Raw genomic sequence first — 14,607 nt, 5'->3', positions numbered from 1 at the left:
GGCTCATTTCCCTCCTCACCCCCGTGTGTCTCGCCAAAAAGCGTCCTCTACACAACGGTAAACTACTTGGGGCTTAAAGTTTATCTTTGTCACAGCACAGTGTGCCAAAAGAAGGGCCCTGCTAACCCCCAGAGACGCAGCTTATTTAAAGTTATAATGAAGACAGCAGGTGTTCCATACAGATGTCTCTTCTTTTAGAAGACACCTATTCGAAACACTTAATTCTCCCTTAATCTCAGTGGGCTAAGCTGCATTTTATTTCAGCATCACCTGAGCCAAAAGCAAACTGTTTCCCTTTAGTCTTACTGAGCCGAAAATTAAAAACAACCAGGTTTTGAGTTGTTTTGGTTGATTTGCAGGGAATCCTGAACACGATGATTCTAGAGTCAACTCCCATTGCTTTCTGGTGACAACGAAAGCAACTCCCCAGAAAGTAGGCCAGACTCCCCCTTTCCTTGGCGACCCAAACCTCTGAGGGCCAGTCACCTCACACCTTCCAGTGAGAGGAAGCAGAACAGATCTGAAAGGACTGCACTCGATAAAACGTATGCTGCTTTAACTTTTGTAAACTGTAAAGTCAAATGGAAATGCCTAGTGCCATGGCACTAAAGCAGCCTCAAACTAAGACAGGATCCAGTGTGTTCTGGAACCCTTAAGAAAGAAATCATTGTAGCAGCCAGGGGAGAGCTAGCTACCAGTCACAGGAACCACTGGTCTTCTTGCCCAAAGTGTATGGATACCTTTAGCCTGGAAGGTTGGAGTCGCGATGAGAAGGGAAAGAAGGAAACGAGCAAAGAGGAAAAGTGGAGACAGGATGCCGAGATCCTGGTTTGGATGCTCAGCTCTGCGCAATCTCCCTCAACACTCTGACAGACCATAAGTAGCCCACAGAAGCTGGAGGTGAAGGTGTGAGGTGTAGTTTTCTCTGCATTTCTCTACAAAAAATGACCTGATGCCTTTAATGGGATGGCACTGTGGAGAATATCAAAGAAGAGGAAGGTCAATATTAAATATTTTTAGCAATGCATAGGTTTTCCTATTTTTTCTTAATAAAGGTTCTCCGTGATTTTGCAGACATTTTAGAAAATGGAGTCAAGCCAAAACAAGAAAGTAAGTCACCATGATCTTATTTCTGAGAAATAAGGATGAGTGGCATTTTGCTAAATATTATTCCAATCTTTTTTATAGTACACTTACTAGGTCTTACAAAAATAAATGAGTTTCTACTAAGACTCCTGCTATATCCTGCTCATTTGACTCACTGGGAACCTGCTTCTATTTTTAGTGGCTAAGTATTATTCTAGATCATGATTTATTTCACCTATTTCCTGTTGGGGCATGATTAGGCCATTTGCGAGTTTTCCAAAGCAGATGATTACAATGTAATTTTAATCAGCTTAATATTTATAGTAATCTTAATAATGCTGTGCAATTTTGGTCCTGTCTTGCAACAAAAGTAGATTTAAAAAACACAGATGTGACACAGGAAGATTGCTGGTCCCTAATTGAGATGCTTGAAGATATATAAATATATATTATGCATGACTCTCACATCTGGCTCTCCATAACGAAGTTCAACAGAATTATAAATAGTTTTGAATCCTTGGAGAACTGCCATGTGATGAAACTAGACCACTCTGAAAGCTATTTGTGATTCTATAATAAATGGAAACCAACATATGACTTGATTTTTCTCACTAGTAAAACAACACAACAAAACGGATGAACACGTGCACCTCTGAGTGAGATTCAAGAGGCTGAGTAAACGACAGTGAAAATTCTCACGTGAATGATTCACGTGTAATATTGACAGGTGGCTCAACATAAAATTCTGTCTTAAAGCACACTTAGTGCAAGCACATTTATTTTTTTTTGTTATGAATCTTCTTTTCTAAAAAGAAAGCCACTGAAGAAAAATTGAGTCCTATTTAAATGAACAATGTAAATATCCTTAATTCAAATGTCACTAATTGTCCCTAGTAAAAACAGTATTTTCAAACTCATATGCTATGATTTTTGGTAGAAACAAATCACTGCCCAGCAGATTATTTATGATTGTCTATAGGAAGCATTTTTTTGGTGTGTGTTCTATTAGGCACCTGAGATGCAAGTTTCTTGTGTAAGAAGGGCATTCTTTCCCTAAACAAACTATTTATGTCACAATTTTTAATTAATGTCAGGATTTTTTGCTTAAAAAAAAAAGACAACCCAACCAAACAAAAGAACTTAGCCAATCATGTGAGGACAACAGTAAGAGAGATCTCATTGTCATTCTACAAGTAATACTGTTTTTTTAAATGTAGCTAAGACTGTTCTATAGTGACCACACCTACCAAAGAGTTTTCAGTGTTCTGATTTCAGGATGATCGCAATGGCCAATCCACCTCCCAAAACACAAACATAACTCCAGCTCGGCCATGTGGGCTGACTATGTGGAAGGCTACACACAGGATCATGCTGGTCTCTTCCATAACTGACAACTCACGACAGCCTAGAAGCGCTTTTTCTGAAGAGGCCCCCGACTAGGAATAGAGAAGTCTGGCCGTCTTGCCTGGTGTTTTACCACTCAGAATGTGACCCCGGGCCAGCCATTTAATTTCTCTGTGCTTCTATTTCCCAATCTAAAACAATGGCTATAATTACAAATGCTTATTTCGTAGGGCTCTGTGTGGGGATGTGAACCTTCCTAGCACAGTAACCACGAGGGAAGAGGTACTGCTTGTTGACCTGGAAAGAATTCACCAAAACATCTACAGTGGTTTCTTCTGGGTGCCTATATTATGGGTAGCTGCAAGGATACACCTCAAATGTGATGTGGTTTTTCTCTGGGTGGTGGGGTTACGGATCACTTTCAGTCTTCTTTTTGGTGACTTGTGTTGATTATTTTCCACCGTGCATATGTTCTGCTTTTATCACCAGCAGGACAAATGCTTATCCAGATTCTAGAAGACCATAATAACCGAGTTCAGGGACCCATCATCACCTGTCTCAGGCCCTCAGCACCATCCACCCCGGGACATCTGGAATTCAGTGAGGACTTCCAGCAAAGGAGCTGAGTGCTGCCTATTCCCATAGCAAAACAAAAGCAGAATCGCACGGCAATCACAGCACACATCTAACAGGTGTTAGCACACACACATCAGAGCAGTCTCACACACGTCATCACCTGCCTCCCCTCCTTCTGAAGGCCAGGAGGACTCTGTCCCTGCGGTAGCAGAAAGCTGAGAGTCCATTTGCAGCCAGCCTGGAAGGCGGATGTGGAAGCTAATTCAGGGGTTCAGCTCTGCTCCAGGGTGGACACACAGGAGCCCAAGGAAATGTGGATCCAACCTAGCACCTTCCAGGAAGGTCCTGACCCCCAGGCTCTTCATGCCTGGGGAACCCAACCTACGTCACAACAGCATCTCCAGGGCAGGACACCATCCACAGTAATTGGGCCATAGATATAAATGATGGGATATTAAGTCTCTTGACTTGTCCGAGTCTGTTTCCTCATTGAGTAAGATCAGGTGTCAGATATGCTGACCTCTAAGGTCACTCTCAGTGCCAATTATGTTTGAAAATGGTTCAGCCTTGTCTCATTCTCCATTATCTACTTTAAAAAGTAATTTAAGTAAATTAAGCAAAGGATCGAAACAATAGGTCCTTCCCCAAGTTATGCACGTAAAATGCAGTTGTGTGCTTAAAATGCAGTTATGCAGTTATGTGCTTAAAATTATATGCTAGAATTAGGTGGTATATGTATGTTATCTGTACTTAAAATGCTTAGAAAGGAATTAGAAAGGTTCAAATAAAAAAGAATAAAATTTTATTCACTGAAAATATCAACTACTGAGTCTATGAAATAAAGTCTCAAAGTCTGGGCCTTCAGCTCAAAAAAGAAAATAGATACTGTTTTGTTTGGTTTCATATTTTAGTACAGACACAGAGAATTAGAAACTTCTTCACACCCTCAATTGTTTGATTAATAAGAATGTAAAATCCACTATAATTTTAAAGCACTATTTGACATCTCTCTTCCTAATTAAAACATTTTATGAAATGATGAGTTTCTTAATCACACCTATATTAATAGTTTTCTCCAATCAAGTTTGATCTTATGAAACACTGAATATACACCTCAATAACTTCAAGATTAAAAACTGTATAGATAACTTGAGTATCCAAATCATCATATTAGTAAATTTGATATTCTGTAAAATTCTTACATAACTTAGGGAATCATAGTTGCTGAAGCAGAGTTCATAGATGGGTAAGTAAAGTGATCAGCTCATTTCAAAAGTTACTGTATCTCTTTCCTAAATCTAATATATTGGGTAGCTGAAGTGAAGTCAGTCACTAAAATCTCCTGTCGTTCAGCAGAAAGAACAGTGTTTTTGGTTTGATAGCAAAGAACAAGATTTACTCATTTCCGTACCCTGCAGTACTTAACAGTACCATACACAAACGAGGGGCTCCAACTGGGATTTGCTGAGGAACAGAATGAATAATGATCCAGAGCAACATGATGAGTGTGCAAGGTAATATTTCCGAAACCATCAAGACTTGGTAGCCCACAAAACAGGGTCCACGTGTGGGGGAAGATGACGGGGACATGGGTAGGTGGAATTAATTCATTAGAGGTTTGTGTATACTTTTATTGCTAAATCTACTCATTAGCATCTGAATGATCCCTTTCAATAAATGGTGATTGTGGGGTTAGGTAGCAGAGGAAAAATTATAAATTCACATAGAACTATTAATGTTAATTTCTCAAATATGTTTCAATTTCATGTATCATTATCTTTATTATTTTAGCAACAGCTGAGCTATAGTTAATCTTTTTAAGTATAAAACCTCAACAGAAGCCTGCTCCTTCCCAACAGGGACCTAAACAGAACTCTGGTCCACTTATTTTATTACTTCTTTTCCTGGCTGGGATATATTCACATGTTATTTTGCAGGTTTGAAACATCTTGTATTTACATTTCTTTATATGCACAAGTTCACATCTAGATACAGTCTCAAATATCAAACTTTACTCACTGAAATGAATATCTCCAACGTAGAGAGAAGGGAGTAGGAACCTATAATCCAAAGGAAGTGTTCTGCAATGAAACTGCTTTTAGGAAATCTGGCAGATGGCGCTTTTTCATTACAGAGAAAGTTTTCCTGGGGGAAAACACACCAAATTACTTTAAAAAAAGAAGTGGTCACACGAAATGAGCTGTACATCTCTGTCCTGGCCTGCAACACGCCTGCAAAGCCAAGCAGGCCAGCCGTGATCATTTGCATATGTTAAAAATCGCCAACTGCATTATGCCTGCACTGGGCCAGTGAAGGCTCAAATAATCATGCAACTGAAGCAGATACCACCATCAAATGCATGTATTTATCAATTTAGATCTGCCTTAGACAGTTATGTGAATTTATCTTCCAGAAATGATCTTTCATCCGTCAGCCCTGAGACCTATATGACAGACACTCGCCAATATTCCTGACATTTCTCAATATCCGCATCTCTTTCTAGCTATGCCCGTCCTGCTCAGTCCATTATCACAGAATGGAAAAGGAAGAAACTTTGAAGAGGACCCAGTTCAACTCTCTTATTATAAAAAATAATAATAAAACAAAGGTCTGATCAGATTCAGTGACTCACACTTCAAGTAAAGTTAGTTCACTGATATTCCAGGACTGAAGCTCAGACCACTGAATTCCCATCCTTTTCTCTTTGTACCACACGATGAAAGATTAAAAGAACGTGTACATAATTTATTCCATTTTTTCCAAAATTTTTCATGCAACAGTAAAGAAACAAGACAGATGTCATTTTTATTTACCTTGGTGTAGCCTCAATAAAAAGCAAAATATACACGCAGTTAAAATAAATTCTTTTTGCTTTTTATTTAAAATGTATCTGAATTGGCCCCTATGAACATATATGCCTGTAAACAGGATTCAAAGATATTGTCAAGTGATCTTTTAATAACAAAAGCCTTAGATATTAATTCGGAACCCAGATACTCTTTTCCAATATGGCTCTCCTGGTAATTTTACATGTAAGGACTTAGAGACAAAGCAGCAACCAGTTTCATTCTGAAGGCAAGACCTTTGTCGTATGTCCCACCACAGCTTCACATATGGCTAGCCAGCAACCCCAACTGTACAATGTGGGGAGTGGGTGACAACTCTGCTTGATTTTCACAAGAGAGCCAAAGTGTGATTGTGGCCATTTGCCTTTCAGAAGAGTCTAAGAAAAGAAGCACACGTTATTCCACATGTCACGAGGATTTCCAGTTTTAACCAGTACACATGCTCCAGACTGGCAGATAGAAGTTGAAAAGGACACAGCTTTGTACCCAGCCACCCAATGAGCTTGGTGGCAGGCTATTTAAAAAAAAAAAAAGGGCACAAATTATACATGGAAGGACGTGGGGGAGAGGGGAGAGGAAAATGCAATGAGCTAATGTTCCTAGCTGGCATCTGCCTTTTGACTCAAAGAAAGGAGATGGCTCTCGTCCAAAATTTTTCTGTTATTGTGGTATCAGCTGCCTCTTGGATTCGTTTATAAGAACTGAGACTGCCAACAGAACAAGACAAGATTTCTGTTAATGGTAGTAAATGTGCAAGCTTCTTGAAATAATAGGAATTTCGATATTTCTTCTACAAAGGCTACTTTGGTATTATTATCCCTGGCATGAGCTTTAGGACTTATAATTATGGCCAGGTACTATTAAGAAATAGGACAACAGCAAATTCTGAGGTTAAAAAAGTTGTTACCTTGATTCTTTAATTTACTCTTCCAATATATTGAACTAAAGAAAGTAATTGGTGCTGGATGTCTCTTGCTGGACTGGCATTCTACCAAATGAATTTCTATTAGTTGGCTCTTTCAAATCTCAGTATTATTGATGACTATTACACTAACTTCTTACTCTGAAAACTGGGAATCAAAGAGAAAGAATTAAGCATTTACCTAGCCTTTTAAAAAAAGGACTATAGATTCTACCAACTTCATGAGGGAATGGTCACATTTTTTTTAAAAAAGCCAATAAATAAATTACTAGACAGATTACGTCTAGTAAATGACAGATTCAAACTGGGGATGTAGAAAACTGGAAGAAGCATCACTACTATCCTTATAATAAACATGAATGCTGGACAACCTGCAAATCAATACCTTTTCCTGAACCCAACAGAAAGCTGAAGCAGTAGGGCAGCCAACTACACAGAAGTCTAAAACAGCACAGGCACACTTGCTTACCTAGGACAGACTCTGCTGGACACTAATAAAAAGAAGTCAGCCCAAACTGTGAAACTGCTAAAGGCTGAGTGTGAGCTAGCAAGAGTCTATTCATAGACTATATAACACGGAACATATTGGGAGATGCAGTACAAAGGAATTCACACCCACTTTCAGGCTCTTCTCAGGACCTCATGTGGCCCTTGCAAAAGACACATGTGAGCCCAGAGAAAGTGTCCTTTGTCCTCTGTCATTCCTGGCATAGTCCTGAGGCAAAGAACAGCAGCCACTGCAGGAAAGGTCTGCAGGAAAGGCTGCCTAGATCCTTCTTCCCTATCGTCCCTAAGGAACAAAAGACTTAAATGTCTGGGAGAAAGGCAAAAGCCAAGTTTCCCTTAAGGAAATGGTGAAAACCTCCTGCAGCTTAGAGAAGGGAACAGGAGGAAAAAAAAAAAAAACAAACAAACTCTAAACTGGGGAGAGGGGCAGGGATACTAAGAAGGCCACACCTCCAAACCGAGGGACACAGTGACTGCATGGACTATGGCTTAATCAGAGCACCCCTGGCACTGGTCTCCACCACCAAACTAAAAAGTACAGACTAACATGTAATAGCAGTGTGCCACCAGGGGAGGGGCGACGGAGGGGATGGAGTACCTATCCCAGGTGCAGCACAAAGACTTACAACTGAAGTTCAAGTAGACATTGAGAGGCACTCTGGCAAATCAGCCCCCACCCTAAAAACAAGGTAACATTAGAGGAACTCAAAGTCTCTGATGCACTGAGGGGACCATACAGTACCTACTCAGTATTACTCACAGTAATTCTATATAATTCAAAATACTCACAGTGCTTAATAGAACAAGTAGACAGATAATCCACAGGGATTAGAAGATCTGGGCAACACTATCAACTCAATTAATCTAACTAACATTTGTAAAATACTTCACCCAACTAGAGCAGAACACACATTCTTTTCAGGTGCACATGGTATTTTCACCAGGATGGTCCATAAAATATCACAACCAGGTGAGATTTATCCTGAGAATACAAACCTGCTTCAAGTTTGAAAATCAAAATAATTTAGTATGTCAATGGACTAAAGAAGAAAAAGTATATAATAATCTCTACAAATATAGAATAAAAAATACTATTTTTAATAGCATACCTCCCCCTGCAGAAAGAAAGAAAGAAAGAAAGAAAGAAAGAAAGAAAGAAAGAAAGAAAGAAAGAGACAGACTTAGGTATAAGTTTAAGAAAATATATAAATATATGGAGGAACTGTATGTTCAAAAAATTTTAGTGGTGTGAAAAAATGATTACAACATAATACTGAATGAAAAAAAGTAAGGTTCAAAATAGTACATATCATATGGTCAACTTTTATAAAATAAACTCAAACCAAATATTTTTCCACTGGAAAAAAAGGCTAAAAAGTAATAAAGGCCATTTAAAAAAATGTCTCCTTGGTTTCTCACTCTTAATGAGACAGTCATTAAGTGTTTTAAGGAAAATAAAATTGAAATTAGTATAAACAATTTGCAAAGCTATTTCCTTTGCTGTCACCCGTTACTGTATAATGCACTTCAAGGAGTCTCTTCAGATCAGTTTCATTGGAACTAGTTCCATATGCTCTTAAAACATCCACTGAAAATGAAATTCTGTGGTCAAATAAGTTTGGAAAACATTAATTTAATAAATTGGTTTCTTAATTGTAGAACTAATTACAATCGTCAGTATAATAGTGCCATTCTGAATCTTCAAGGGGGTATAGTTTGCAGTTTCCCAAACTTATGTGAATGTAGAACTTATGAAGGTGGGGAGTGAGCGAGTGAAAGAATGAGATAAACAGGAAAGGAGAGAGCAGAGAGAGTTGTTTCGGCTAAAAATTGAAAATAAGTTGCAGACATATTATTTTGCTTCTAAATACTTCAGTGGGTATCTCCCAAGAATCAGGGACCTTCTGCTACTTATCCATAATACCAAAGAAAGTTAATTTCCCAAATAACATCTAATATCTAGTCCAGATACAAAATTCTCCTGTTTCCTCAAAATTTTTCTTTTATAAGAACCAGTTTTTCAAGGTTCTCATGTTATATTTACTTGTTATTTCCTTTTAATATAAAATCACATCCTGCTTTTTTTATGATACTGTTCCCCCCCGGTTCCAGGAGACCAGTCTCACTGAATTGTAGAAACCTCACGTTTTATCTGATTTCTCAACTTATTCCTCTATTCCATATATTTCCTGTATATGGACCCCTTACATTGGAAGACTTAATTAGAGTCAGGCTAAACATTTTTAGTAAGAATATGTCATAGACGGTGCTGTGTTCCTCATATGGCATCATATCAGGAGACACACAATATCAGGCCCTCCCACCAACAATGCCGCCACGTCTGATCGCTGGATTCAGGTGGTGATTGTCAAATCTCTGTTTCCCACTCCTATTAGCATGTCCTCTATGAGGTGATACTTTATCACCATGTGAATGTCCCGTTTCTTTTTTTAATTTTTATTGGAGTATAGTTGATTTACAATGTTGTGTTAGCTTCAGGTGTACAGCAAAGTGAATCAGTTATACAATGTCCGGTTTCTAAACAACCTTTTAACTAATGGTTTACAGTGCTTGATGATCTTTGCAAGGCTACCAGTTATTTCATTGGTTTCTTGTTAATTTTTATTTACTTCTTTTAAAATTCCTTTTTAGGAAAATGTACTCTTTGTGGGATATAGTTAGGTGAGTTTTGACAAATGCAAAGAGTTGTGTATCCATCACAACAACCAAGATACAGAATAATTCCATCACTCCAAAACATTCCCTCCTGTTGTCCCTTTGTGGTACTAAATAAAGTTTTGTATAAAGTCCATGCTTAGTAGGTTTGCCCTGACTTACTTAACTTTTTTGTGTGTGTGTGGTAGACTGGGATTAATATTTTTATCAATGATAATATTCCTAATGTATTTCTAAGATTTACATATTTTACTGTATTTCTAAGATTTACATCCAAGAGAGCATATCGTATTTACATGCAATGGACAATCCAAGATAACAAATCAGACCACAGTTCTGTTAAGATTATGGCTTGTTCCAAATTAAATTAAATACATAATATCCTTACCTCCAGTAATATTTCATGTCTCACCTGGGAGTGATTAAGCAGCTGTGTGCACAGGACTAACCTTGAGAATTTGTTAAAATACAGCCTCTGGGGCCCTGCCCACAGAGGTTAGGATTCCAAGGCTAAGGCATGCTTTCAGTGATTGTGATACTGAATCTAGTGATTACAAGAATGGCCCCAGTTATCCACCTCTCCTTCTGTGCATCCCCTTTGCAGTGTGACTCTGCAGCTCCTCCCATGAAGAGATGGAGTCTATTTCCCTATCCCATGAATCTTGTCTGGTCTCATGACTTGCTTCAGTAACAAAATACAGCGGAACTGACAATGCATCAGCATAAGTCTCACTTGTTTCCACACTCTCCCTTGGAACCCCCATGCTGAGGCCTTGTGAACGAGCCTGGGCTGGCCTGCTGGATGATGAGTCACGTACGGCCCAGTCTCCACCATCCCATCAGACCACAGTCAGTCAGGCATGTGAAGGAGGTCACGCTAGAGCAGCCAGCACCAGATGACCACTGCAGACACCTCAGCACACCGGCCGAGGTCATGGAAGCCTGGCCCAGTGGACCCGTACACACAGGAACAAGAAGAAATGTGTACTGTTTTAAGCCATGTGTGGCAGGGTGATTTTAACCAGTAATAGACAACTGATAGACCACAGTTCTGATACTCTTCACCTGAGAAGTACTAATTTATCTCTTCCCCCCCATTTCCTAGGTCACCCCCTCCACGCATACTGCTGCTGCTAAGACCATATTCCCTCAATTCAGAAACCAAGTAGTCACAATTTATGCATTCCCATCATCTGGTGTGATGCCTGGTACCCACCCCCAACACCGGAGGTGCTCAATCCTTGTTCGTGAAATGACTGCTGCCGGATTCACATACACAGGTCTGGTCGCATCGCTCCCCTGTGCAGAACTCTTACTGGCATTTACATCATATGCCAGATCCATTTTCCACGTGGCCTATTTAATTCTAGGACCCCTGTGATCAGGCCCCAGCCTAGCTGTCCACCCTTCTTCCCCTTTTCTTAATGCTTCATTCGAAAGTGAAGGTGGGATGACCACACCGCTTGCTTCTGTGTCTGAGCAGATACTGATTCCTGCCTGGAAGGACCTTCCACATCTCTGCAAACCCTACACATTCTTGAAGGCCCAACTCGAATGCCGCCTATTCTGCGAAATTCTGATAGATCTAGTTAAGGAAAAGCTCACCCCTTCTCACTGCCTCTAGCAATTGGCCTAAGCCTCTCCTAGGTACCTGATATTATGGTTACTTATGGCATCTAGCATGCATTTCCCCTACCAGAGATTGTGAACTTTGGGTGGTGGGGGGAGATTCCATTTTTTAACCTTCCTGTATTCTTTATCACAGTACATGAAACACAGTAAGGCCTTAATAAATGTTTATTGAATGAATAGATGATTTTTGCTGCTTTTTAAAAACGGTAATACCCAAACTCATAAGCCAAACCCCGGAACAAAGATGGCAAAATAAATACAGCGGTTTTCATATATCAGTTTGTAAAAGAATCTTCTGGAAAGTTGGTTAAAAATACAAATTCCTAGGCTCTGCCCACAGGAAGACTGGTTCAGCAGGCCTGCAGTGGAACCCTGAGTTTGAATTCTTATCAAGCTATTCATGTGATTTTGAGGAAGGCTTGTGGCCAACAGTTTGATACACAGCGATATATAGCCTACTTTACAGATATGAATTTCAAAGTAAACCCCTTCTTTCATGCACCTAAGAATTTTTTTTTTAAGTTCCTTGACTTTAATGACAAAGCACTGAGTGCAGCAGACCTATAAAAAGAACCACTTTAACAATACATACATAGTCTGGCACCTTATTAGCTTAGGTTGCTAGGAATATGGCATCACACCCCATTCTTTGTAATCACAATCTGCACACATTTTTTCATCTACATATCCTTTTTATAAACTATTTAAAGTTTAATTTGCTACAAATAGTCCTTTTTCAAACATCTCACCACGTGAGGTATGTACTTTAAAATAAAGTGAAGGGTGCAAAACTCCTACCTTGGTCCCGGAGGCTGGCTCTTAACGCTCTCTCCAGCTGTTCCTCTTCACTCAGTCCCGCTGTATACGTGTCAAAGTTCCTGGGTACTTCTTCATAGTAACCTGGCCTGCCACGTGGGTAATAATCCTGATATCCAAAGTAGCCTACAGGCACAATGAAAAAGTTATGGAATGCTGTCATGGACTATTCTTTTCATACTTCCTATTTTGTTAGCAAAGACAATAAAATAATTTATGTCATTCTTTTGATTACAGTGATAATCCTCAAAATAAGAAAAGATGACCGATGGATGGAGAATGCCTCCACGGAGGTGGGCGATGACTGTCCTGTCACTGTTGTATCCTCAAGGCCGAACATGGGACTGGATATGAATGAGTCCTTATGTGCTGAAGACGAAGAAGATGTTTATTTTTTTAAATCAATTTTTATTGGAGTCTAGTTGATTTACAATGTTGTGTTAGTTTCAGGTGCACAGTAAAGTGAATCAGTTATACATATATACATATCCACTCTTTTTTAGATTCTTTTTCCATTAGGTTATTACAGAGTATTGAGTAGAGTTCCCTGTGCTGTACAGTAGGTTCTTATTAGTTACCTATTTTATATAAGAAGATATTTTGAAGACATGAGCAGTACTGGAGAGGGGACTGGAATGGGCTATAGACATATGGAGTGGATTCTTTCAGTTTAGAGCTACTTAATACTTGGAGTATTTTCAGTGAAGTCCTGGCTGGAGTCAAGGGAATGGTTGAAATGATAGCTGATAAAGCCTTACTGTCTGGTGGCTCCAGACAATGAGAGGCAGACCAATATTTAACACACATTCTGCCGGGCTTCTGTGCTAGGGATGATACTTCAGATGCTGATAACTACATTGAGAAATACAAGCCAATGTCTCTCTAATTAGAATTCTATGTCAGAGCTCATAGTTCCTATTACTAGCACTTCCGAGAAACTGGTTGCAAGATTAAATGAGAGAAGAGACAACCTGGTCATTAAATAATGCTTTAAGAATCAAACTTCGACATACCATTAATAAAGGGCAAAGTTGACTTTTGCAAGGTACTTCCATCAACCTTTTCAAGTCCGTTTGAGTTTATTCCTTACATTTTTCTTTAATCACCACTTTTATGGAATTTGTTTGGAAGATATTATTTTTCCCCACAGACGATTACCAATCTAATTCTGGTATAATGAGAGAGAAGTATGTTTGATTTTTTTCCCTTCTCTCCTTCCATTATCACACCCTTTGAAGATGATGTTTCAAATGTTTAATGTGCTTCTTATTGTTGATGAAAATTCCTACCCTTCATATGTCTTATGTCATATGTCTCCATATCACCCACCATAGCATGCCTGAGTTTAAGCTTCTTATTGCTTTAATAAGACTAAAGAAAAAAAAAAATCAAGCCAACAAGGGGAACACTGTAGGGTAGAACCTGGTTAATTGAAATTTCATATTCAGAATTTTTGATAATTGGTCTTGAGCCTATTTTAAAATTTACTTTGGTGTTGGTTATAAAAAATGCTTTCCTAATATATGAGATTAAAATGAAAAGTTAATTTCCCATAAAAAGCTTTCAGGCACTCTAAAAGTCTTTATTTTCAAATAAAAAGTGAAATGACAATAAAATACACTAGTTTCAGCTGATAATATAATTATATGTGTTTACATAAATATTTGTCATATAAAGTGTTTGTGTCTATTGGTATGTTTTTACAACTTTCATGAGATATAACTGACATACTATATAATTCATCAATTTAAAGCATATAACTCAATGGCTTTTAGTATATTCGTTAAGAGTTGTGCCATCAATACCATAATCAATTTTAGAACATATCTATCGCCCCCAAAAGAAATCTGTACCCTTTTAGCTATCACCCTCTGACCTTCCTAGCCCTAAATAACCACTAATCTACTTTCTGTCTCCGTAGCTATGCCCATTCTGGACAATTTTATAAACGGAATTATATAATATGTGGTGTTTTGTGTATGGCTTATTTCATTCAGCATAATGTTTTCATGGTTCATCTATGTTGTAGAATGAATCAGTATTTCATTCTTTTTCATGGCCAAGTAATATTCCATTGTAGAAATATATCACATTTTGTTTATTCACTCATCAACTGATGACATTTGGGTTATTTCTGCCTTTTGACTATTGTGAATAATGTTGCTATAAACATCTGCATACAAGTAGTTATTTGGACGTATG

The 14,607-nt window shown here is 38.6% G+C and overlaps 1 protein-coding gene across 4 annotated transcripts in view; it reads right to left on the bottom strand.

Moving 5' to 3' along the window:
- Positions 1–14,607, bottom strand: part of RHBDD1 (rhomboid domain containing 1) — a 118,544-nt gene that overhangs the window by 37,090 nt on the left and 66,847 nt on the right. For all 4 annotated transcript variants that reach the window (XM_081242708.1, XM_081242710.1, XM_081242711.1 and 1 more), the window contains one exon: positions 12,388–12,531. In XM_081242708.1, the coding sequence (XP_081098834.1) occupies positions 12,388–12,531 (144 nt within the window). The remainder of the gene's footprint in view (positions 1–12,387; positions 12,532–14,607) is intronic.

The sequence above is a fragment of the Mesoplodon bidens genome (genome assembly GCF_964165515.1).
Source record: "Mesoplodon bidens genome assembly, chromosome: 8".
Lineage (NCBI taxonomy): Eukaryota > Metazoa > Chordata > Mammalia > Artiodactyla > Ziphiidae > Mesoplodon > Mesoplodon bidens.
The sequence above is the reverse complement of the archived record's forward strand: the minus strand, read 5'-3'. Positions and strand labels throughout refer to the sequence as shown.